The sequence below is a fragment of the Lactuca virosa genome, chromosome 4, assembly GCF_052849685.1.
Source record: "Lactuca virosa cultivar CGN04683 chromosome 4, Lactuca_virosa_CGN04683_v6, whole genome shotgun sequence".
Lineage (NCBI taxonomy): Eukaryota > Viridiplantae > Streptophyta > Magnoliopsida > Asterales > Asteraceae > Lactuca > Lactuca virosa.
This window is the reverse complement of record NC_136429.1, coordinates 77,443,237-77,466,491: the sequence shown is the minus strand read 5'-3', so window position 1 is coordinate 77,466,491 and position 23,255 is coordinate 77,443,237. Positions and strand designations below refer to the sequence as shown.

Sequence of the window (23,255 nt, the reverse complement as noted above, 5' to 3'; positions counted from 1 at the left end):
AGCTGAAATTTTGGCCCGAATAGCCTGTTGTACTCTTTTGTAGTTTTGCATAAGCACAACACAGAAAATTAATTTATTGACAAAGAAAATCGAATTTTGAGTTCAATAGATTAGAATTGTAACTGCACAACGAACTGAATTTGTCAGAAAAGCTGCAATTTCTACAAAAATCGATTACTATTTTATATACAACCCTCTATAGAAATTAATGGAAATAAAATAAAACAAACCTCAACATAAGTCAATGATGGAAGCGTGGTTGAAAATTGGAATCGATTGGCATCAAACAAAAATCAAAACACAAGAAAAACATACTTGCAACTATGGTTAATTGGTCGTCGATGGCAACTAATGATACATGATGAAACAGAATGCCTACTTACCTCAAAATCGACACCACCAGGCACCCCTTTCTTCTTCCTACTCGATTTCAGCCTCACTTCCCTTCATCCTCTTCTCTTCCGATCGCACAACCCCTCTCCTCTAGATTTCTCTTTCTCGGCTGATAGCAAAAAGGGAACCAACGCAACACGTCCTCACACAATGGACTTGGACGACTAGGGTTAGTTTAGGGCCTTTTATGGTAACTGTTCCATTAATTAAGGAGTTTTCTATCTATATAAGAGAATTATTTTTGGTTTAATAAACGAAGGTGATGTAAAGTTACAAAATTACCCTTATATTATTTTTTAATAATTTTATTATTCCTAAATTCCTATTGGTGCATTTATGCACACAATAGTTGCTAAAAACATTTGAACCTAACTATATATATATATATATATATATATATATATATATATATATATATAAATGGGAAAATGACGTATAGGCCCTATAATGTTTCTAGGGTTGACCCATTTAGCCACTTAACTTATTTTATGGCTTAATAAGGGAACGAATTACTCTTTGTCGGGTCGATTAAGTCCTTATCTCAATTTTGAAGGGGTTAGCCGGTCATTTTAAGTCCACCTCCTTCTACTAACACCACATCGGATGCTGACTGTGACTTTCGTCTAATGCCATGTCATTAATTAGTCGCCTCCTTCTTAATGTCGGTATATGCTTTATAAAAGAGCCCTTTTACATCCACTGTTCAACACTTCATCGGTAAACCCTTTTTTGTGATCTGCTTCTGAATCCTCAAGCATGGAACCCGTATTCTTACAAGTAGATGTCTACTTCCAAGGAATGTTCGCCAGAAACCCCATACGCTACACCGGTGGAATTACTCAGAGGTTTTCAGACATCGATTTCGCAGGAATGGACAAGGATGGGTGTGTTGCGTTCATCGAAAGGTTCACTGGGGAAAAATGTGAGAAGCTCTATTACTGCCAACCTGATATTGATTTTCCAAAAGGTTTGACTCTAATTTGCAATGACCCCGATTATTACGACTTCATAGCAATTGCATATGAATGTGGTGTTATACTCCCTATGTATGTAGACCATTTTGGGAATAGTAACATACAGGAATGGTTGGATGAACACAAAGACGAGTTTGTTGGTAACGTTGAGGAAGAAGTACTTGATGGTGCAGGACTGGTTAAGGAAGTTGCACCAGGGCATCGGGATGAGGGTGACACAAACGATGAGGAAGAGAATGGCGACGATGATGACGACGAGGATGAGGATGTCGATGGCGATGAGGATGACCATCAAAAGCCTCATTTTTTTATAAAGGGGAATGAGATTCAGGTAGAGATGGGTTCGAAAGCAGGTGCAGGTGAGTTTTTCGAAGAAGACATGGGTGACAATGAAGATGTTTATCCCGAATTGCCAAACATGTTCAATGATAAGCTCAATTGGAAGGAGCAGGAACCTGTTTTAGGTATGAGGTTTGAGAGTCCTAAGCAATTGAAACACATGCTTTGTAACTATGTTGTCGTGAATGGTTATCAATTATGTTTTGTTAAGAATGATACTAGACGATTACTTGTCAAATGCTGTGATGGCAAATGTACTTTTAGGCTTTGGGGTTCTTGGATGAGTGAAGATAAGTCTTTCCAGATAAAATCTCTTATCGGTGAGCATAATTGTGCAAAGAATTTCAAATTCGGATCAATTGTGACTTACAAATGGATAGGGACCCACTTTAAGCACCAATTTTATAACAATCAAAAGATGAGCGTCCAAATGCTTAGAGAGGAGGTAAAAACCGATTTTGGGATTAATGTGAGTATGAGTCAGTGTAGGAGAGCCAAGAAGTATGCATTGACTCTAGTTGAAGGGACAATAGCTGAAAATTATGCAAGATTATGGTCATATGGTGAGGAGATTAGAAGATCAAATCCTGGATCCAGAGTTAAAATTTGTGTTGATTCAATGCCTGATGGTAAGAATTATTTCAGCAAAATATACATATGTTTTGCTTCAGTAAAAGAGGGATGGAGGGGAGGATGTAGGAGGATCATTAACCTGGATGGTTGTTTTCTGAAAACTTTTTGTCAAGGGGAGTTGGTTTGTGTTGTGGGTAGAGATGCTAACAATGGAATATTCCCGATTGCTTGGGCAGTTGTTTCTATGGAAAACAAAGAGAATTGGAAATGGTTCTTAGAAACACTTTCAGAAGATTTGCAATGTTGGAATGATGGTAATGGTTTGGTTCTAATTTTAGATCAACACAAGGTATGGTTCAAAACTACTGCATGTTCTAAATTTAGTTATTGCTATTCGAATTTCAAACATTAATGTGACTTATGTAGGGTTTGATTGAGGCAGTAAAGGAAGTATTTCCAGCAGCTGAACATAGGCAGTGTGCTAGACATATCTATGCGAATTTTAGAAAGAGATTTAGTGGATCCAAGTTTGAAAATCTGTTTTGGAAAGCGAGCAAGGCAACAACTGAAGCACAATTTAATGTAGTTATGAAAGAGATTGGAAAATTAAATCCGGAAGCAGATATGCATCTTATGGATAGAGATCCAAAGACTTGGTCTTTGGCTTTTTTCAGAGTTCATAATTCTTGTGAGTCAGTAGAGAATGGTTTTTCAGAGAGTTTTAATAGTGTGATTTTGGATGCCCGGAAGAAACCAATAATAAGCATGTTAGAGGACATTCGTATATATGTGATGCAAAGGATGGTGACTATGAAACTAACCGGACAAGGATGGAATGCTTATTCTGTTTGTCCAAATATCAGAATACGGTTGAATATGCTCCAAACTGAGCAAAGGTTTGTACATTTATCCAATTACATTAGTACTTTACTCTTCACATCTCATGATATTAAAGGTTTTCATCTATATATGTAGGCATTGGCATGTCATTTCTTGTGGGGGGTGAAGTTTGAGGCAAGGAAAATGGACGAGGCGTTTACTGTGGATGTTGAAAAAAAGGAATGCAGTTGCAGGCTATGGCAACTTAATGGATATGGCTGCGTACACTCAGTTGCCACCTTAGCCTACTTAAATTTGACACCTGATGGTCCATATGTAGATCCAATGTACTTGGCTGCATTATACCATAATACTTACAAACAGCCAATCCATGGGATGAATGGAAAAAATATGTGGCCTTCTACTGACTTGATACCCCCTTTGCCTCCACTGAAAAGAAGTATGCCAGGCAGGCCAACCATAAAGAGAAGAAGAGATGCTTCTGAACGGATGGGAAAACATACCGTCTCCAAGGCAGGGAAGAAAGTTTCTTGTAGCATATGCAAGGAGAAAGGACACAACAAGGCTACTTGTAGTAAAGGTGTAGGGACATCCAAACAAAATGGAACAAAGAAACAAAAAACTATACCTACGCAAGAGTCTGTAAACGTTGACACAGGAGTAGGGGATGATGAGGTAATCGTAGATGCTACTGATGCTTTGGATAGGCCTGGAGATGAAGAGCGAATGGTGGGAGTCAATGGACGGGATGAAGGGGTGAATGTCAATGCTCGAGTTAAGCATGTTAAACCGCCTAAAATGCGAAAGAAGTCAGAACGAATCATTAAACTGAAGCTTGCAAAAAATGTGGGAGGTGAAGGTAGCAGTGTTGCAACGGCCATGGAGTTGGATTAAATAATTGTTTGTTATTTGTAGTGAATGTGTGTTGCAGTAAACAAATGATCTTTGTATGTTCTTTTATGGTGTACTTTGTTATTTGTTGTGTGGTAAGTTGTTATATGGTATGTTATTGTTGTCCCGTGCCACGAATATTTAGGGGTATTATGGGCATTTTAGCCATTACAAAGTAAATTGACCATTTATGGTGTGGGGGCATTTGAGTTATTACAATTAAATTTACCATTTTGGATGTGGGGGCATTTTAGTCATTAGAAATTAAATTTACCATTTTTGGATGTGGGGGCATTTTAGTCATTACAAATTATATTGACCATTTTTGGATGTGGGGGCATTTGAGTCATTACAAATTATATTGACCATTTTTGGATGTGGGGGCATTTGAGTCATTACAAATTAAATTTACCATTTTGGATGTGGGGGCATTTTAGTCATTAGAAATTAAATTTACCATTTTGGATGTGGGGGTAATTAAGTCATTACAAAGTAAATTGACCATTTTTAATGCAGGGGTAACTAAGTCATTGTAAAAAACAGGGTACTTGTGACTTAATCAATTCAACATGAAAAGGCCATCTTTAGAAAACTTGATTCCCTTTTTTTTCCAAAAAAGGTTTGCAGACAAGCAGATATGGTTCAATCGTGTGCAAAGGTATTTTTTGTCCCTTTTCCCAAACTGCACCATTTGTGGTCCCTGTCTATGCGCATAAAGAAGGTATATTCATTTTGCTTTGGCTTGTGGTCCCGTCCCAGTCGATGAAACATATATAATACCCAAATGTTTCTTTCTTTCATGCACACATACAGATACAGATGTATGACAATTTTTTTTTTTAATAATAACACATTAAAACACATTTCAGCCATGGGTTTGTTTACACCGCTTTCTAATATTCAATAACCTATTACAGAGATCATCGACAAAAAACTTCATCAAAAAACGATGACCATCAGCAGCCCAGACAACACCACCACCAAATCTACACACCAACATCACAAACTAATACCAGCAACCCACACAAAATCTACTACTAATATTGACACTAAACAACATAAATAACACACCAAAACACAAACCCAGGACTGAAATGCTTCAACCTACACAACATTTTTTTACTTAAACACCAAATACGTCACCACAGACGCAGAAACAACACCAACAATCCCAAAACAATACATCAGCTTCTTACGTTTGTTGTCCTTGAAGACCATCTTCACATATGCTCCTTGCAGAGAAACGAAATGATTTTTAAGATCAGCAACCATATTTGAGATATCCAACTAACCAGCGCGAACGTCATCGACCTCAAGGTTCATGGCATCTAAGTGTCGATTAACTGCCTGACAGAGCTCACACAACTGGTCTTGGAAGTCCTCCCGTATAAGAGACAGCTCCAGCTGGGTTTGCAGTAGATTGATGGCCATGTCTTCGTTGCTTACACCATTCAAATGATTCTCATCCATGTGACGGCGGTAATTTGGAGACCAGCTGTGTTCTGCATGTCCGATCGAAGCCATTTTGGAGTAAACTTAGAGACGAGATTGGGGTAATGAAGTTTGCAGATGTGCCGTTTTAGGTCAAGGAAGTCTTGATTTTATATGGAGGCGCTTGAACAGTCGATCCTTGCTCCTTACGATTCGCCTTCAATACGACGTCGTTGCGGTTGTTCGACTCTTTAAATTCTTGCCATGTCATCGCTTACGTGTAAGGCTAGGTTTATGTGGCAACGTTAACCGGCTACAATAGGTAAAAGAGACTATATTGTTAGGTAACAAATACTTCGTTCCCTTATTAAGCCACAAAATAAGTTAAGTGGCTAAATGGGTCAACCCTAGAAACATTATAGGGCCTATACGTCATTTTCCCTATATATATATATATATATATATATATATATATATATATATATATATATATATATATATATATATATATATATGTTTAGGTTCTATGGAAAACAAAAAACCCTAAAAAAGCCCTAAAAATCATAAAAATGCATAAAAAAAAATACTTAGAAATCACAAAAAAAAAAATTTAATTTTTTTATGAAAAAATCGCTGCTTTTAATACAAAATCGCTGAAATTTTTTTTGAAAAAAACCTCTTTTTTTTATAAAAAAAATTGATTTTTTTTTTCAGTGATTTTATTAAAAAAGTTGCGATTTTTTCATAAAAAAATTCAAAAAAAAGTTTTGTGATCTCTAAGTATTTTTTTTTATGCATTTTTATGATTTTTAGGGTTTTTTTGTTTTCCAAATAACCCTTCCATATATATATATATATATATATATATATATATATATATATATATATATATATATATATATATATATATATATATATATATATATAAGTTAGTTTTTTTTTAAAATAAATATTTCCTAATTTTTTATGTATTGGTATTTATTGTAAAATGATTTTTTTTTTCTTCTAATTTTGAAACCGCCTAGGTTTTGGATTGGGCATGGCCCCATTAAGCTTCTCGATCTTCCGAAGATATGATATGCAACTGCGGGACCCATTCGAGCTGATTCATACTTCATAGTCCAGAGCAGCCTCTTTTTGATTAATATAAGATCTCCTAAAAGAATTGCGATAAAGTGATTACGCTGGATTAGCTAAATACGTATATTAAATTACTTGGAAACAAATAATTATAATTAGATCGCGTGCTAGAAAGCAGAATATGATTATAATTGAGATGTTAAAATTTCAACTTCGGTGACCTTATCGTCGTTGAAGGAATATGCACTGATGGAATGATTAAAATTACTCTAATAATGTAATAGTACAGGAAGTTTGCTATGCATATATGCACTGAATGAAATCACTAAGGACAAACAAAATCTTTATGTAAATAGATTATAGACGAAGTAAAGGAGCAATTAGTGGGAAATTTTAAATGAATAGTAGATATGCATTATATATGCTTATTCTTTTACAAACATGTTTGATATCTTCGTTAATTTCATATTCTAAAGTAACCACAATAACAGGAGGGGTATGGGGAGTTGCTTGATACATGCTCATATTGTGGTGAAACCATATCATCTTTCACAGAATTTTCAATGTGTCTATGTACCTAGTTTCTGATAGACATTTCTTAGAGATATGATCAAGAAATTCACCAAAGCTTCCCTCTCTGTAGGCTATGGGATACTGTTCATCAACGAGCTGTGGTGCGGGCCCTACCTTCTTCTCTATTGGCAGACTATGAAGACTAGCAATTGACAATCGATTCCTCTTGTTGTTCACAGTTGCTCTATGAAAAGTACTCTTGTATCTACCATTGCTCATCACTTCAATTTGATCTCCTAATTGAACTGTTAATGCTCCTTGTATAAATGGTACAGAGTGCCATTTTCTATCTTTGTCCATGATTTGGAGTCCTTGTTGGTTTTGGTTTAGGATTGTTAGGGTTCCATAATCGGAGTGTGGTGGGATCCCGAGTGTAAGATCTGGTTTTGGGCATGGTGGGTAGCAGTTCACAGTCATGGCTTGAGAACCTTCTTCAATCTCATCATGCATGTAATTTGCATTTAAGCCTAGGTTTTCAAGAACTATTGCCATTAATTGCTTTTGCAATATGTGCACTGCTTTTGCATAGCTTCCCATTTTTTCTCTGCTCAAATTAAGTCACTAAGGTTAGTAAAACACTCAAAACCAGTAAATATCAATATACATATGTTCCATTCAACCTCAAATTTTATAGCATGGATGTAGTTTATAGACTCGTATTCGTTTGTGTAATAGAAGAATGTGTCTTGGTAGTTTTACCTATAAGTTGGAGGGTTTGAAGGCCATAGTTGGATCCATTCTGAGATGGGATTTGCATAATGCTTGATGAAATCTCTCCAATAAAACATCTTATCTGTCCCATGATTCATACTAGTGCCATATCTAACGGGATCACGAACATTAGCTGAAGCCAATTGCATCTTCTCTTTGCTAGGCAAGTGAAAGAACTCTTTTGCAATGTCTAGAGCATCTTGCATTACGGAAATAGGAATCCCATGGTTTACCACCTTCAAATCACACAAATTTTGTCATTCAGTTATTAATCAAATTAATAACCGGATGCATAACTGGTCCCACATCCAACATGGACAGGTAAATCAGAATGTCCACTAATAAGAAAAAAGGTGAGACCCAGGCTTGAATCTATGAGTTGTCAGATTCAAATCTCGGTATCACCTTTTTTGGTCTGGGGACATTGTGATTCATCTGTGGGACCGGTTACATGAGCAAATACCTGGAAGAAACCGAGTTTGTTGCAAGCTGTATGAATTTGATTGATGGTTTGAGACCTAAATAAAGGATCCTTCAACAATGAAAGATCAATGAGGGGGAGGTTGGTTGAAGGGTGGTCCATGAGCCTCGGGTTTGGTCGTTGCAATGGAGGAAGAATGTATTTTTCTGGTATATTTTCATCACTCTTGAGTGTAAGTGTCATTGCACTGATAAATGAACACTCTGATATTTTAATTTCAGTTTCTCCATGTTCTTTCATTTTCTCTGTTGAAAATGAGAGTTCAAGATTTGAAATATCTGAAATGAGATCTTTATCCGAGTCTTCATTGTCTATTTATAAGCAAAAGAACATGATTTTCTTTGTCTTATGTATTGGTTCCTTATTATTAGGAAAAAAGTACGTGTGTAGCCCCTTTTATGTATACTAAAATAAGTTTTAATTATTTGATAATTATATCTCATTTTTTAAGCAAAGTTTGTTTCAAATATAAGTTTTTGCTAAAAGATATATAAAACCAGAAGACAATAGGCATAGACAACGTTGGACACGTGTCCTTTTAACTTTGGTGTACACTAGCGAAAAAAGAAATCGGAATATGTGTTATCGGTATGTATATTATTTTATTTTATACTATAAATATAGACCACTAAAAACTAATTAAAATGTTTGTATACCACTCACAAATTTGTTTCACTATTATATTATGAGTCTCAGAGTCTATGACAACGGTAAGCAAAATTAACCGTATCTTCACTTTGTCTCTCTTAAGTTAGTATTGTGAAGTCATGATAATAATTTTGATCCATTCATTTAAGTTTTGAAGATAAAATTGGATTATTTTAGTAGTTTTGTTGATGCATGGCAATTTTTTTGTTAACGTACGTAAGCTGGCTGTTGCAACTTTGTTGTGGCATGTTAATATATATTATTATAATTATTTACTGAAATGCCCTTCAGTTTTTTAGGATGGGGACATGGGTAGGTGGTTGGATGGATATGTATTTTGGCCTTTTGGGGCACATGGACTCTCGTCTCTGGGAGATCGGATTGTCCAATGTCCATGTTAACTTAGCTTGAAAGTTTCGAGTGCCGTCACTATGTCCTATTTAGTCCCTTCACTTTCGTATATTGTCAATTTGGTCCCTGGACTAAATATAAAGTTACGCAAAAAATTCCATCTTTCTCCATTTTATCTTTTATTCTTCATATTGTTTTTTTTTTTTTTTTTTTTTCAAATTAAAGAAGTACAGTGTCCTAGGCATTAAATAAAAAATTTCAAGCGAAATTTACCATGTTATGCCACTTGTTTGTGCAAGAATCAAAAGTATCAATTCTTTTTCGAAAATTTGTTACCATTTTAACATTCTTACAAAAACAACTTCACCACTAACAATTTGTACATAATCTAAAACTATAACACAAATCAATTAATAATCTGAACCACAAAAATAATATTGTTATTACTTTATTACGTCGATCAAAGACATCTATGGTTATTACTTTACACAAACCAATTAATAATTCCAACAATTGATTCTCACACCTCTTATAGCATACAGGCACATCAAATATCTCCCCACATCGCCTTTCAAGTTCCGTCGGAAATACCCACGAAACAATATCCCTACAATTCTTCCCCTTACCAACTTCAACTTCAAACGGGAGTTTCTTCCGGTAAGATTGAACCGTTTAAGACTGCAAAATGAAATGGCCAAGTTTTTAGGGTTTTTCTTATGTATTTATGTTTTTTAATTTCATGTTTTTTGTTTTCTAAGTTTTTAGGGTTTTTATGTCATGTTATGTTTTTTTTAAAATTTTAAGTAATGAAATTTAAGTCTTCTATGTTCTATTAAAGTTGAGTTGCTTTAAAAAAAATCAAAAATTAATAATTATGTATGCTATGGTGTCCATTCCTTATTTGTGGTAAGAAACCATGAATTTGTGGTAAGTTTGATGTGGCAGTAAAATGCTTATGTGACAATTTTTTGTAAGTTTGATGTGCTAAGTATGGTATGACATTCTGGAGTACTATAAATATGGTTGGTGTTACATCACCGTCACCTCATCACTACACACAACCACATTAAGTTAGTGTACCCACCATTTTGCATCATTATACCTCTCTTATTTTTTTATTATTTAAACAAAATAAATATTTTTTTAATTATTTAAAATATAGAGAAGTATTAAGTATATAAATAGGTAGAGAGACAAATAATATAATTGGGTATGGTTAATTGTGGTGGTGACCACAATCTACCACTCCACCTCATCATCTCAATCCACCATAATGACGTAGGATGGTGTGATGCTCACATTCCCACCACTTTGCCATGTCAATCACGAATAATGCTCATTGCAAATACTCTAGAAGGCTTAAGTGTGATATCACACCCTCCTGTCTAAAAAGAAAATATGAATATAAATAAAAATGTAGTAGAAGTAGTCAAGTAGACTCTTGGATTTGTAATAACGTCAAAGACTAACCCGAAAATCGGTTTTTTTAACTCAATCCTCAAATGGGCCAAAGTTCTTGGTTTTCTGTACTATTTCCTAAAATCCATAAGTTACCCACCACGAATCACGATGTTATACTTATATCTATTCGAATTAACACGACACTTAATGCACCGGAGTGCTCTTGTTAGTGGTAGAAAGCTCTCCAGGTGAGAAATCTCTTTTTGATGGTTAAATGCTCTCTTGGTGAGATAAATATCTCTTTGGTATAAAGGTGTTCTTCAAAGTCAAAGGTTGAAGATGCTAGTCCTTTATTTAGGGCGGATCTCTGTTGAACTGTACTTGTAATATATGTTTGAAAACTCTTGAATAAGAATACTCCCTCCTTCCGGTAGACGTAGGCCACCTTGACAAACCACATAAATATTGTGTCTTTGTGTGTGGTTTCATGAGTTATCTTCTTACTTTCTAACAAGTGGTATAAGATCTTGTCAAGTGGCATTAGATATGTTCCGGATTTTAACAAGTGACGTCTCATTCCTAACAACTCTTCCTCATTATCCTCCATAAACATCACCTACCCATCTCAAGAGTATATTGATATGAACAGTGTTTTAATAACATCGTCGGTTATTGTTTTCCTGGTATATAGTATATAGGTATGAACATTGAACACTACTAATTAAGTAATTATAATAATATACACGATTTAGATAAAATCATTCCTTAAAAACTTAACAAAACCTTTTTAGAATAAAAAAATTGTTACTGATGTACAAGAATGTCCTAAACTTCTTAATTCGAAAAAAAAAATGTGTAGATAAAACATGAGTCTCTAGGGTGTTAGACCTTAATGAATGTGACAACATGACAATTACATGCTATCATTTTAATGATCATATCATCATACTATACTTATAAAGTAGGCATTTTCCCTTGAACCTCATGCATTTGAAACCCCCACAAAAATTTGCAAACACCTCATGCATTTGAAACCTCCTATTTTAATGAATATCATTCAAAAGTCTCTTAATAATGATTAACAATTCAAAGGTTTTATAACTTATATAATATATTTAGTAAAAAATTAATTGATAGTCTACTATAAAAATGCCAATATCTTTGAGTAGACACACAAATACAAATCACATACAAAATTCACAAAGAAAATAAGTTTAAAGGTTTTTGTGTTGGTTTGAAGGATTTTGACCATTTTTCGAGCCATGTTATTATGTTGAAGTTTTTAATTTGTAAGTTTGTTATATACTAATTCTTTTTTATATTTTCTTGGTTTAAGTATTCTTTTAAGAATATCATTGTATGTTGTGGTTGAAATTTTAATGTGAATTAGATTAGATTCATGTTATCGATCATATGTTATGGAAGGTGATATATATAATATTTAGTTAACTATTGTATACATGTTTGTATGTTCGTGTTGCTTCGAATCAATAATTAATTAAAAATCATAGATATGTCATATTATCCATATTATCCATGTAAGTCTCTTTTAAAATGCAAATTGTCTATCTTATCACTTTGTATTTTAGTATATGTTTAACATTTTAATTATAATAATAAGTGCTTTTTAAAAGTTTCTTTCACTTATTAATAATAATAAGTGGTTTTAAAATTAATAAACAATAATTATAAATAATAAAATCAAATTATAAAAATCATGGATATGTCATATTATCTGTGACAACCCGAACCTTTTTCAGTTAACGTTAGCCGATTCCCGTTAATAAAATTTGAATTTTATTGAGTTCCGTCATATTCCTTAAGTTTGGAAAAACATTTAGTTATATAATTAAATGTTATATAAGAGTCGGGACCAAAATCACACGAAAAACCCGAGTTTCCTTTGAAAGATCAATGGTTTTCGGCCTGAGAGGAGTTCACGGCCGTAAACCCGTTTACGGTTAGGTTCCAGGTGGCCCCCACCACCGACCATACCCCAACCTATATATACGGGACCCCCTCCTTCATTTGAACTCTCTTGGTCGGAAACTCCCTCATTCTCTCTCTAAACTCTTGACCGTAAACACCAAAAACACCTTTATTCTTCCGAAAATCATCGAGAAACACCCTCGGAAGTTGTTTTGGAGCAGCTAAAACATGTTTTTCATCGAATCCAACACTATTGTTCTTGAGTTTACGGCCGTACACCCTTCAAATCTTCAAAGCTTCAAAGACCGCAAACTGTTTACGGTCGTACATCATTCATACCTTCAAAGGCCGTAAACTCGATTACGGCCATAAACCCTTCAAGGGGCAGTTCACGGCCGGAAACTCCTGCACACCGTGAATCTTGGCTGCAAACCCACTTTTCCGATTCAATCGAGTCCCGGTAACATTACTAAACCGAAAGCAAGTGTGTTTCCAACACTATAAATAATGGTTTCGCTAATAAAATACATATATGTATTAATTGTATTAGGATCCCGTTGAGTGCCGCGTACATCAACTTGAGGGTCTTCACTCTCATTTTGCGCTGTCCGACTATTCACACGACTAACAGTGAGTTCATACCCCTATGCTTTTACTATTTTTAAGGTTTTTAGGGGGGAATACAAGCCAAACACAAATGATTTTGTAAACTTATACAAAAGAATTTCAAAACTTATGCAATTGATACAACCAAAAGATTCTCATGTTTTATAAAATATTTAGATATTTTATCCCTTTTGTGACATGCTGAGCATAAGAGACGTTTTCAATATACAACCATAATTACATAGTTTTCAGATCAAAACACGAACCAAACACGCAACATACATGCAAACTATAATAGGTATAGTTTGGGGTTTTCAAATCACAGTTTCATGAATTCAGAGTTATACATTGCAAACATATAAACTATGATAGATTTAGTTTATGAAATACATTCGGACTTCAAGAGTACAACATTAAATAATTATTTAAGTATAATTATTACTCTTTAAAGTATACACACAGATTCAAATACGAAAGAACCATACAGAACCACACGTAAACTAGTTAATATAGGATTGTGAGACAACTCTTCAATTGTACCTTTCGGGGTACAAATTAAATCATAGCATAGTATAACCAGAGTCTCCTGGAGGGAGAGCGTGAGATTTGTGAATAGATCTATTCGGGACTGACAATCCCACACCTAAACTGCTAGCTACAATTAGGCAGACATGCCTAGGGTGACAAATGTCATTTAACCGACACTTGAAGAACGTCGAAAAGGTCACTAAGTCATATCAAGCATGGTTATACGACTCACAATAGTATAAACTAACCATTTGTTTACTGGATTTCATTCTTCATTAGTTTTATTTTAAGTAATGAAACTACTATACATACTGGTGGTAGCCAGGGTTTTCAAACAGAACATACTATACATACTGGTGGTAGTCAGGGTTTTCATACAGAACATACTATACAAAGGTTTTTGTACAGAATACACACATACTACGATTGGTAGCAACCAGAAATACAAACTAACGTTTTTCTATGCTACAACAGAATACAGTAACGAACATTCCTCACTAAATTCTATAATAACTTAGTTTGTGCATCTGAGTTATGTATAAAGAATACCCGATAGACCGTGGGATATGTGGATTCCGCCTCATTTCCTGTTCCTTGTTTGGTTGTGGGCTTAGGGCAGATCCACACAATCAACGGTCTGTTCGGTATTGGGTTATACCCAGCTAGTATGAACTAAGTGGTCGTAGAAGGAACTCGTTTAATCATACATATACTAAAGAAAATATGGATTTTCTTGAGAACATGCAAACATTTTACAGATTTACAAACAGGATTTCACTACAAATACATACTTACGAACTCACCAGCTTAATGTTGATACTCTTTCAAAACTGCTTGTATTCTCAGGAAATCAGTAGACAGGTACCTCCCGCAGTTTTTGGAGAAGACAGAGCGTATAGAGTCACGTCTTTTACATTTGTTATACTTTTGATGTATATGATTTCGAATCAAACAGATGTAACTACTTTTATAACTATCCAATGTAATGGTTGTGTTTACTATGATTACTATGATGTAATTGTTGTGATACTACATATGACGTCATCCACCCCCGAAAGTTTCCGCCGTTCCGGTTTGGGGGTGTGACATTATCCATGCAAGTCTCTTTTGAAATGTAAATTGTCTATCTTATCACTTTATTATTTAGTGTATGTTTCACATTTTAATAATAATATTAAGTGTTTCTTAAAAGTCTTTTTTAACTTACTATTAATAATAATTGGTTTAAAATTAATGAATAATAATTTTAAATGATACTAACATCAAATTATAAATTGCATTTGGCTACAAATAAATTGTATTTTAAATGAGCATCATTGTTGAAATTAGAAAATGATCGCATAATTAAAAATATAATTAATCAATCATAATAATTGTTAAAAATAATACTAAATAGATAATTATATTTAATTATATTAATGAGGAAGGTGGGTTGATGTCAATGAATATCATTGTTCAAAATAATTGATATAGATATATATATATATATATATATATATATATATATATATATATATATATATATATATATATATAAATTAGTGTAAAAATATTATCTCAAAGTTAATGTCAATAACATAACCATTTTAAACATATATTTTTAGAAAATTTAACAGTATATTTTTAACCTGCGCTGCGCAACGCGCGAGAATTCGTCTAGTTACTTATATAATCTATGCACAATTATTTCCTAACTACCTAACATATTGATATTAATATGATTTACATCAAATTAGTTAATTTTTGTTTTTTGGTTGTTTTGCCGACCTCTACTCTACATCAAATTGTTTTCATCCCCTTTAAAATCAACCCATCTAATCATATATTCTTCAAATTACGTTGGGGATGTTTGTTTTTGATTTTTTTTATTAGCAAAAAAAAAATATGTTTTTCAGAATACAAAAAACTAGGGATTGGACAGCTAGGACCCAACCGGTCCATGACCGGAATCTCCTATTTACAGGTCAGTTCCCCCTAATCGACTAAACTGGTTCTCGATTCCACTGGTTCGGGCTATGTTTGGACTTACACACAATATATGAGCATGTGGACCGCTAGGACTGGACCAGAATGGAATCAGTCCATGATCGGACCTGAATCAATGGCAGAGTCATTGTCAAAGTTCATGGGTAGCACAAAAAAAATATGTGTAATATATAATAAGAAAAAAAAATAAAGACCGCAATTTCATTACACATAACAAAGTGGCAAAATAGATTATAGAATGTATAGTACATTGTAAAGTTCACTTCTTCACTCTTTCTTTTTCCAAAAGCGAGTAATTACATTTTTAGTCTTAACATTCTCAAGTGCTTTATTTTCCACACTATAAATCAAAGCATCATTCATAAAATCGTCATTTATTCTATTATGCAAATCGGTCTTCAACAACTGCATTGCAGAAAAACATTGTTCAACGGTTGCGGTTGCGACAGACAATATCAAAGTTAGTTTTAATAATCTATAAACCAAAGGAAAAGAGCAGTGCTTCCCTGTTTCCACCAACAAACGAGAGAAGTTCACAATTCCTTTCAAGCTGACAAATTTCTCATCATAGAGCAAAGAATGATAATAGATATCAAGTTGCCCAATTTCGACTTCAACTATTTCTTTCTGCATCTCGTGTATTATATCTATTCTCTTACAAGAACCACAAACTATGGTAACCATCAAAGCTAGTTGGTCAAAGAATTCTTCAACATCATCATGTTTCTTTGCTACCACCACAACCACTAACTGAAATTGGTATGCAAAACAATGTATATAATGTGCGAAACTATTTTCTCTTCATTCCAAATATTTCAAACCGTTGAATGCACCACTCTTATTACCTTCACCATCATAACCTTGGCCGCTCAACTATTTATTTCAAAAAATCAATAAAAGATATAAGACATAAAAAAGTAATATCTTAATAAAGAAATAAATATTTTATGAATTCTCACCTAAGCCATACTCAAGTTGTTGGTCTATGCCTGAGTCCGAAGGAAGATCATTCAAATCAAAAGTTTGTGGCTCTTGTGGTTTTGGAGTAAGTTCATTAGGTTGTGGTTCTTATGGTTTTGGAGTAGGATCATTAGGTTGTAGAAATTGTGTCTTTCATTAGGGTTATTTCTTTTGGAAGTTCATCCACCACTGTCATCTCCAACATCTAATTGGTTTTTGAAAAATTTGTTAATATAAACCTACAATCAAAATATTTCAACTATAAACTTGATTTCAGGTTTAACCAATAAATAATCATTAACTATAAATCCTAAGTACCTAATTAAATAAACCTAATTGAGTTATTGCTAATTTCTAATTTCTCAACACAATGTCAAATAATGGAAATTTGAATTAACCTAACAATAAATAATAGAATTGAGGTTTTTTTTTTCTTTTTTTTTTTTTTTTTTTTTTTATGATTATTTCCTTACTTGTTTCATTGTGATAGTCCACCACCACCTGAGGGGAGTTCACCGGGAAAAGAACTTCGGCAGCAACAACTCCATAAACAATGTGTGCAGGGGGTGGGAGGAACAAGCAGCAGGTTGCGATCGGTTTTCCTTCAAGTCGATTCTTCCGATTTTTTGCAAAACAAGATAAGGGGCTTCTATCTTACCATTTTTTGTTTCATTAAACTAACTTGTATTTTGGGTTTAAAATGTTTGGACTTTGTACTACTTAAACTATTGGACTGTTTTAAACATTTTGAGCTATTTTGTATTTTGATTTATAAGTTAGGAATAACATAATTTTTTTTAAGGGCAGCCCAAATTTTTTCGAGGGGTAGCACAACATAAAACGAAAATTTTCGGAATTTTTTACATTACTGGACAAAATTTGAGGGGTAGGGGCTCCTTCATAGGTTCGCCTATGACCTGAATCTTCTATTTACAGGGCAGTTTCCGGTTCCCCCTGATCAACTAAACCGGGTTTGGACCGGTTCATCGAATGTGTTTAATTACCCCTCTTTTTAGTTATCACTGTAACTCTTTTGCTTGTTTGATTGTTGGTACTTGGTAGTTAAGACCCAAATTGCTTGAATTTCCATCCATGTTTTTTTGTATTGCCATTATTATCCAGGATATGGAGCTTATGTTGGTGATTTGCTCTAATATTTTGCAGAAAACTCTTTGATATGGATGTTGTATATTATCTGATATACTTGACCGATAAAATACATAGAAAACTGAATATACTGAAAGAATAGAAACTTTAAAACGAAAACTGGTATCTGATTGATATGCTTTGGATGGATCTAATCTGGTAATTTGTGTAATTGTGGGTTTAATGTGTTCATTTAATCAGACTTCATCTGTTAACTCTGCTGATTTAACAAACATGACCCATTTACAAAAAATCCCCTTTGGACTCTTTCGCATTAGACTCTATTGCTTTACCAACAAGACAATCTATCAAACAAGTTGGTACTAAAAAAAAAACTTTACACAAGTTATAGTAAAAACACCACACAACACATGACTTTCCACCTCTTTTTTTTCTATAAAATTCTGAATCGTTCTTTCCACAGCTTAGAAAGGAGGTGAATCAGACCACCTTCTCTTAACTTCAGTTTTGGATCTAACCTCCTTCAACTTCCCATCCCTTCCATAATCCCTTTCCATAACAAGATTAATCCCTTCATCAGAATACCACCCGACACCAATACACAACACGCCATCCTTACTTACATCAACATAACCCGTAACACCGCCAGGCAACCATAACACTGTAACATCCACCATGTCCGCCGCCTCCTCCTCCCCAAAGTAGATTGCCATTTCCGGCAAACTCCTCTTCTTTAAAGTCTCCGTACAAAGATAAACATACGGTGGGTCCTCCTCATTATCCTCCATAACCGCCGCCTCCCCGCCATAAATCGGTGTGGCACTCGTCTCAAACACCTTCCATGATCCACTCAATTCCGATGGTTGCACTCTTTTTCTTTGAGAAAATGGCTTCACGTCAAAATCCACATCACTGTATTTATCAAAAAACATTCTACAAATTTATATCTGACAATGACACTGACACTGACAGTAGAATTGGAGGTTACCTTTTGTCAGAAAGATGAGCGGTACCGACCCATTGCTCTTCGTAAACAGCCACCCTCATGATTTGAATATCCGAACCACCATCACTGAATTCTATAGTGTGGACAATACGTAGTCTTTTGTGACACCCTTTAACTAAACACTAATTGATGAAAGAAAATATTTTAGTTTGAATTAGGGTTTAAGAACATGATGAAACCACAAAGAAAAAAAAAGAACTTACTTGCTCGAATTTGAAAGTTGGGGATAGGAAGTAATTGGAATCATCAACTTCTCCAACAGGTATGTCAACTGGACCCCTTGAATATGAGCCATCCTTTCAAATAATTATAACAATAGAAGTTTTTTTTAGTAATTGAAAGGCATGTGTGAAAGAAGAAGTAATACAAGTTTTTACCTCGAAAAAGACGAGACCAGGCTCCATACCCATGAGATCTTCTTCCATGACATCACTTGTTTCAAAGTTAAAAGACTCGAATTTTGGGATTACATGGTTTGTTTTCCTTCCATCAAACGCTTCTATGGTGGATAAAGATGCGTCCTCTTTGTTTTTGTTCACACGTTTATTTTCACCATGAGGGTTTAAAGTCACCCAATTTACAATTCTTTGAATGTGAGATTCATGTGTTCCATTTGTTGATGCTACTGCTTCGATCCGAGAAAGAGTGCAGCAGTCAAATTGAAGTTCGTTGTTTCTTCCAACATCAATGGGCTCCATTTTAGCTGTGATAGGTGAGAAAACTGCTCCTGTTCCCTTCCATATGCCACTAACACTACTTGCAAATGTGTTCCATTTTGGCATGATCACAGGTTCCTGAAAGATCAACATCATATTATACATATAATCAATTAGATGTAAAAATGAAGCCACGGAGTAGTCGAGAAGGCATGAACCTAGCAAGTGATTTGACACTAAACAACCTTCATATGTTCAGCTTTCACTAAACTTCTACTAAACTATTTCAGATCGAAATCATAATTTTCAACAGAAACAAGTTTAAACACGAAATTCAGTATCAGATGGTTTTTAGAACGAAATCGAGACAGTCATACCTGAGTTTGTAAAACCTTCTCCGTCTCTATTAACATCGAACCAGAAACCATTATTCCTTCATCGCTCTCACTAGCTCTCCGTCTCTTCGTCGTCGAATTCCTTACTTTTGTCCTCCTCCTATCGCCTTTCTTCCGCCTATCTCCTCCTCGACTGTCATTAGCCGCATCGTTATCGATACTCCAAACATTATCCTTCCCCTTTCCTTTCGCTGCCTTCACTCTCGCTGTTCGGCGATTGTTAGGGTTTAAGCTGCTGCACCAAATACGCGAATATGGCTGTCGGAGAGTGATTAAATTAAGAGATGAAGATGGAATAAATCGTAGAAACTGTGTGCTTGAATTACTCCAAAAGGTTCTTGAAGCGTCCATCAATGGAGATTGCATTCTTTTTCTTCTTCTTCCTCTTCGTCACTTCCGTAAATTCGTATCAACGGTACGTCAAAAGGATATTGTTTAAAGTTTTTGCTAATTTACGCGAATAACAACGAACTTGTTATATTGACAATTTAGCCACAAAACCTTTATTCTATCGATCTTAACCTCTTATACTTTTTAGTCGAGTGTTCAACCCCTACAAAATAAGTTTTACATAATAAATCCCCAAGTAAACTGCGAATTATTAATACTATTGACGACGGTGAGTGGAAAAACCATCGTCCAAATCCTAGCCCTTAAAACTCCTGCAACTTTCAATCAACTTTCAATCAGAGCCGCATAAACTCAAATATGGCGGTTGTTTGCAGTTCATCGATCGGCGGTTGCTTCTTCTCCTCACGTTCTGCACAATCATCAGTGTCTCCTCCCACATCTTAAATCAGTTTCTCTACCACGTTCCTATGAACGGTTCCTCACCCCCAAGTTGTATAAATAGATTAGGAAAGAGAACCGGAGACCGGTTGCACCTTCATAAATATTCAATCGATTCCTCCTCTAGATTAAATACGAATTTGTGTTTAGGTGTCGTCGTTAAATCATCGATGGAAAGGTATGTAAATCCGCCATTTAACGGAGTCTGACGATTGGAAATGGCACTCATGATTTCTTATTCTCTTGATCATCAATTCTCATCTCCAATGCTTCAGTCATCTGAACACATATGGAGCTAACATCGCCTGAAATCTCTTCCCCAAAGGTAAAAATTGTTCACCTAAGTATCTTTTAAGTTTGCAAATTTCTAGGATTTTAATATCTGAATTCAATTTCTATTTGATGGCATACCTAGGTTCTGGTCATCGAATAACCAAATCAGAGATACTAAATCTGCTTCTTAATTTTCTTCTGAGTTGAATCCTTTCATTGCTCGTGTGATTAACTATGGACGAGAAATCAACCAAACATATGGATGACGACAAAGAACACCCACCCTAGGTAATTTACTCAAATCTCTCTCATAACAGAATTAACTTCATCGATTTCATATCATCCTTGTGTATATATCTACCCTAGAATGGATGTACTATATATTGTGATTCATTTACCATTCTACTCCATTGATGACAGGACTTGCAATTGCAGCGACTTGTTGTTGCAGCTGCTGTTTATGCTGGTAGATATGGCATCCAAGCATGGCAGGATTCAAGAAAAAAGTAAATGGTAAGTAGGAATGTATTAAATTTCAATTAGTTAACAAGTTATGAAATCTTTCTTCTTTAAAGGGGTTTATGTCTTTTGGATGATACCAAGTTATCCCAAATCATACAACATCAAATCTCAGGTTCGTACCAAGATTATCAGGTAAAACTCTTTTTGATCACATATATGCGCTTCTCTCTCTCTCTCTATCTCTCTCTCTCTCTCTATTACACACACAGGCACTCATTTACTTCCTAGACTGAATTTTCACCACATAGAGGCACCTGGTTTCTATCTATCTATCTATCTGGTTTGCAATCAAAAGCCACCACTCACCCCAAAGGTATGAATGATCTGCTTCTTTGACATTTGTATTTCCTTTTTGCCCTATTCAATGTTTATTTAGATTAGTTTTTCATTTGATTGGATGGTTTCTATATGGTAATAGTTAATGAGGATGTGGGAGTTTATGTGTTTTATAATGCATACAAAGTGTTTGATGGAATGCCTAAGTGAAATACCCCTCCTAGACCCTAAAACTTTATATTTAGTTTTATGTAAAATAATGTTCATATCATATAAAAATCTGAATTTGAGAAAAGAAAGTATTAACAATGTAACATCCTAAAAATCAAGGTCAAAAATTTCATTTTTAATATAAGAAAACCTTTAATGACGTTGTTCCTGACATTGAAAACATTTCATTTAAAACAAATATCAGAGTCGAATCCCCAAAGATCACATAATGCGGAAATTATAGTGTGATGCGCTGCAACCGCCCCGAGCTCCTTCCTTTGAAAGCATTAGTACCTGAAACCAAAACTGTAAACTGTAGCACGAAGCTTAGTGAGTTCCCCAAATACCACATACCATACATATCAACTGGGTCGTACATGCCATACATACTGTGAGCCATACATAACAAACATATTCATAATCAAGTAAGGTGCTATGTGCCAAACATAGTCTTGTTGTTATGCCACGGGCCGCACGTGGTCTTTCTTGTCAATCATGGGGCCACTCCCTGGGTCTTACAGACAAGTGTCAAGGGCCACCCCCTGGTCTTCCATGCAAGCATCACAAAGACAACTAGCATACATACTACTCTACTTGGCTACTCAACATATAGTGTGCCAAGAGCCACCTCCTGGTCTTTCATTCATAATAGCATACAGTGTGCCAGGATCCACCTCCTGGTCTTTCATACATAATGCATAGGGCTAACCCCCGTATCTTCCTACTATACATAATATCATGCAGTGTGCCAGGAGCCGCCTCCTGGTCTTTCGTACATAATGCCTAGGGCTAACCCCCGGGTCTTCCTAATATACATAAACTAAATGGGCCGGCATTGTGGCCGTAGACCCATACAAACAGTAAGGAGACTCACCTCGCACTGCTGAAGACTAGCTGAACACTTTCTGGTTGCTAACCGACAACTCTTGAACTGCTGATCCTTCGGCTCCCCGAACTATCAATACCCAAAATAACACTTAGACTACAATACCCTCAAAAGTCAAACTTGGTCAACGACAACTTTGGTCAAAGTCAACATCCAGTTGACTTGACTCGTCGAGTTGGTCCACCAACTCGTCGAGTCCCTATTCTTTCAAAATGATACAATCCCCCCGACTCTACTCGTCGAGTCTAGCAAGAACTCGACGAGTTCACCTTCAACCATAACATCGGGACCATCTTCAACCGACTCACCGAGTTCATCTTCATCATATGAATGTGTCCAGTATATGACTCGCCGAGTTCTATGAACAACTCGTCGAGTCCGTCTTCTTGGGTTGGGAGATTGCCTTGGACTCGCCAAATTTGCTCATACACTCGCCGAGT

The 23,255-nt window shown here is 35.1% G+C and overlaps 3 protein-coding genes across 3 annotated transcripts; all 3 read right to left on the bottom strand.

Annotated features, from left to right (window-relative positions):
- Positions 1-7,070: 7,070 nt before the first annotated feature.
- LOC145104657 (2-oxoglutarate (2OG) and Fe(II)-dependent oxygenase superfamily protein) lies at positions 7,071-8,526 on the bottom strand. The gene is made up of 3 exons (XM_079041867.1): positions 8,269-8,526; positions 7,794-8,041; positions 7,071-7,638 (listed from the first exon to the last, which is right to left on the bottom strand). The coding sequence occupies exons 1-3, from the start codon at positions 8,524-8,526 to the stop codon at positions 7,071-7,073; spliced, it is 1,074 nt and encodes a 357-aa protein (XP_078897993.1).
- Positions 8,527-16,002: 7,476 nt separating this feature from the next.
- LOC145104655 (uncharacterized) lies at positions 16,003-16,589 on the bottom strand. Its single transcript, XM_079041866.1, has 2 exons — positions 16,581-16,589; positions 16,003-16,485 (listed from the first exon to the last, which is right to left on the bottom strand). Exons 1-2 carry the CDS (start codon positions 16,587-16,589, stop codon positions 16,003-16,005), a joined length of 492 nt encoding a protein of 163 aa, XP_078897992.1.
- A 1,404-nt stretch (positions 16,590-17,993) lies between these two features.
- LOC145105627 (dihydroorotate dehydrogenase (DUF3598)) lies at positions 17,994-20,280 on the bottom strand. The gene is made up of 5 exons (XM_079042718.1): positions 19,842-20,280; positions 19,186-19,602; positions 19,012-19,104; positions 18,791-18,930; positions 17,994-18,714 (listed from the first exon to the last, which is right to left on the bottom strand). The coding sequence occupies exons 1-5, from the start codon at positions 20,223-20,225 to the stop codon at positions 18,267-18,269; spliced, it is 1,482 nt and encodes a 493-aa protein (XP_078898844.1). The 5' UTR covers positions 20,226-20,280; the 3' UTR covers positions 17,994-18,266.
- Positions 20,281-23,255: the final 2,975 nt, after the last annotated feature.